This window comes from Phoxinus phoxinus, assembly GCF_949152265.1.
Source record: "Phoxinus phoxinus genome assembly, chromosome: 13".
NCBI classification, from domain to species: Eukaryota; Metazoa; Chordata; class Actinopteri; order Cypriniformes; family Leuciscidae; genus Phoxinus; species Phoxinus phoxinus.
In genome coordinates, this window is record NC_136888.1 from 33946147 (window position 1) to 33948646 (window position 2500).

At 41.0% G+C, this 2500-nt stretch overlaps 1 protein-coding gene across 2 annotated transcripts in view; it reads left to right on the top strand.

The window, feature by feature from the left end:
- Nucleotides 1-2500, top strand: part of plcb2 (phospholipase C, beta 2) — a 53173-nt gene that overhangs the window by 38121 nt on the left and 12552 nt on the right. For both annotated transcript variants that reach the window (XM_079634043.1, XM_079634042.1), the window contains exons 25-26: nt 1-272; nt 893-1070. The exon at nt 1-272 is cut by the window's left edge and continues 49 nt beyond it. In XM_079634043.1, coding sequence (XP_079490169.1) covers nt 1-272; nt 893-1070 — 450 coding nt within the window. The remainder of the gene's footprint in view (nt 273-892; nt 1071-2500) is intronic.

Below are 2500 nucleotides of genomic sequence, written 5' to 3' on the forward strand. Positions count from 1 at the left end.
CAGTGAAAAGACTGAAGAGATTCCCACTGCGACTCCAGCTCCAGAACCACCTAAACCAGAACCAGAACCAGAACCTGAACCCAAACCAGAGCCACAACCTGAACCCAAAGCAGAGCCACAACCTGAACCCAAGCCAGAGGAAAAAGCAGAACCAGAACCAGAACCAGAACCAACACCAGAAGAAAACCCAGATCCAGAACCTGCTGCAGCTCCAGATAATGTCGTCACAGAGACCAAAGAATCCAGTGAGGAAACCCCTTCTGATCCGTCAGGTGAGCCAGCGTCACATGACACCATACATCATAACTTCATCACAATGACTCGCTACTGTAGTCGTCCAGGTTGATAGTTTGGACATGATATCAATTTTACCGTAGTAACTACATCTAAACCTCTGCTATCATCAAAAAATGACAAACATAGTATTTTGAATATTTAATTCTGTAGTCACCACATGGTGTAATTATGGTTAGTATAACTAACCTTTATCTGGTTAGTTATACATAAAACATATATAAATTCATAAAGTTGTGCGGCATTTACTTGATAATTACATCAAATATATTTTATTTTCTAAATGTAACATTTCTAGTCCTCTGAGATTATTTTTTTTTTATATACCCTTGAAAAGTTAAATCCAAATTAAGTAAAATTTGTAGGAAAAAAATGGATCTTAAACACTTTATATAGATTCTTTTTTTAATGAATGCATTATAATAACTATTGTTTTTTTTTGCCATGTAAATAGCCAAAGAATCAGGCATGGCGTTAACAAACACACTTCATAGTTGCTCATTAGTTAGTTATAGTAATATCTAATATCTAATCTGATTACCGGCCTGTAACTGTTATTGGCTGTGGTCACGTTCACTGTAGGGTTTATTATTTTCAGATCCCTCCACTGTAACCTGTGAAGAACTGCAGCAGCACAAGAACTTCCTGAAGGTCACCAAGAAACAGGAGAAGGACCTGAAGGACATGGAGAAGAAGTTCCAGAAGAAACGAGAAGAACTCATTCAGAAATACAGCGAGCAGTTCAAAGCCTTGAAGAAGAAGAACACGGCCAAGAAGTAAATCACAATGAACACACTGTTATTATAGCATTATTTACATAGAGCTTCTGTAGCCCCGCCCCTTTTCTATTCTGTCTGTTTGTATTTCTGTAGCTCCGCCCCATTTCTCTTCTCTCTGTTTGTATTTATGTATTCCGCCCCTTTTCTCTTCTGTCTGTTTGTATTTCTGTAGCTCCGCCCCATTTCTCTTCTGTCTGTTTGTATTTCTGTAGCTCCGCCCCATTTCTCTTCTGTCTGTTTGTATTTCTGTAGCTCCGCCCCATTTCTCTTCTGTCTGTTTGTATTTATGTAGCTCCGCCCCATTTCCCTTCTGTCTGTTTGTATTTCTGTAGCTCCGCCCCATTTCTCTTCTGTCTGTTTGTATTTCTGTAGCTCCTCCCCATTTCCCTTCTGTCTGTTTGTATTTCTGTAGCTCCGCCCATTTCTCTTCTGTCTGTTTGTATTTCTGTAGCTCCGCCCCTTTTCTCTTTTATCTGTTTGTATTTATGTATTCCGCCCCTTTTCTCTTCTGTCTGTTTGTATTTCTGTAGCTCCGCCCCTTTTCTCTTCTGTCTGTTTGTATTTCTGTAGCTCCGCCCCTTTTCTCTTCTGTCTGTTTGTATTTCTGTAGCTCCGCCCCATTTCTCTTCTGTCTGTTTGTATTTCTGTAGCTCCGCCCCTTTTCTCTTCTGTCTGTTTGTATTTCTGTAGCTCCGCCCCATTTCTCTTCTGTCTGTTTGTATTTCTGTAGCTCCGCCCCTTTTCTCTTCTGTCTGTTTGTATTTCTGTAGCTCCGCCCCTTTTCTCTTCTGTCTGTTTGTATTTATGTATTCCGCCCCTTTTCTCTTCTGTCTGTTTGTATTTCTGTAGCTCCGCCCCATTTCTCTTCTGTCTGTTTGTATTTCTGTAGCTCCGCCCCATTTCTCTTCTGTCTGTTTGTATTTCTGTAGCTCCGCCCCATTTCTCTTCTGTCTGTTTGTATTTATGTAGCTCTGCCCCATTTCCCTTCTGTCTGTTTGTATTTCTGTAGCTCCGCCCCATTTCTCTTCTGTCTGTTTGTATTTCTGTAGCTCCTCCCCATTTCCCTTCTGTCTGTTTGTATTTCTGTAGCTCCGCCCATTTCTCTTCTGTCTGTTTGTATTTCTGTAGCTCCGCCCCTTTTCTCTTTTATCTGTTTGTATTTATGTATTCCGCCCCTTTTCTCTTCTGTCTGTTTGTATTTCTGTAGCTCCGCCCCTTTTCTCTTCTGTCTGTTTGTATTTCTGTAGCTCCGCCCCTTTTCTCTTCTGTCTGTTTGTATTTCTGTAGCTCCGCCCCATTTCTCTTCTGTCTGTTTGTATTTCTGTAGCTCCGCCCCTTTTCTCTTCTGTCTGTTTGTATTTCTGTAGCTCCGCCCCATTTCTCTTCTGTCTGTTTGTATTTCTGTAGCTCCGCCCCTTTTCTCTTCT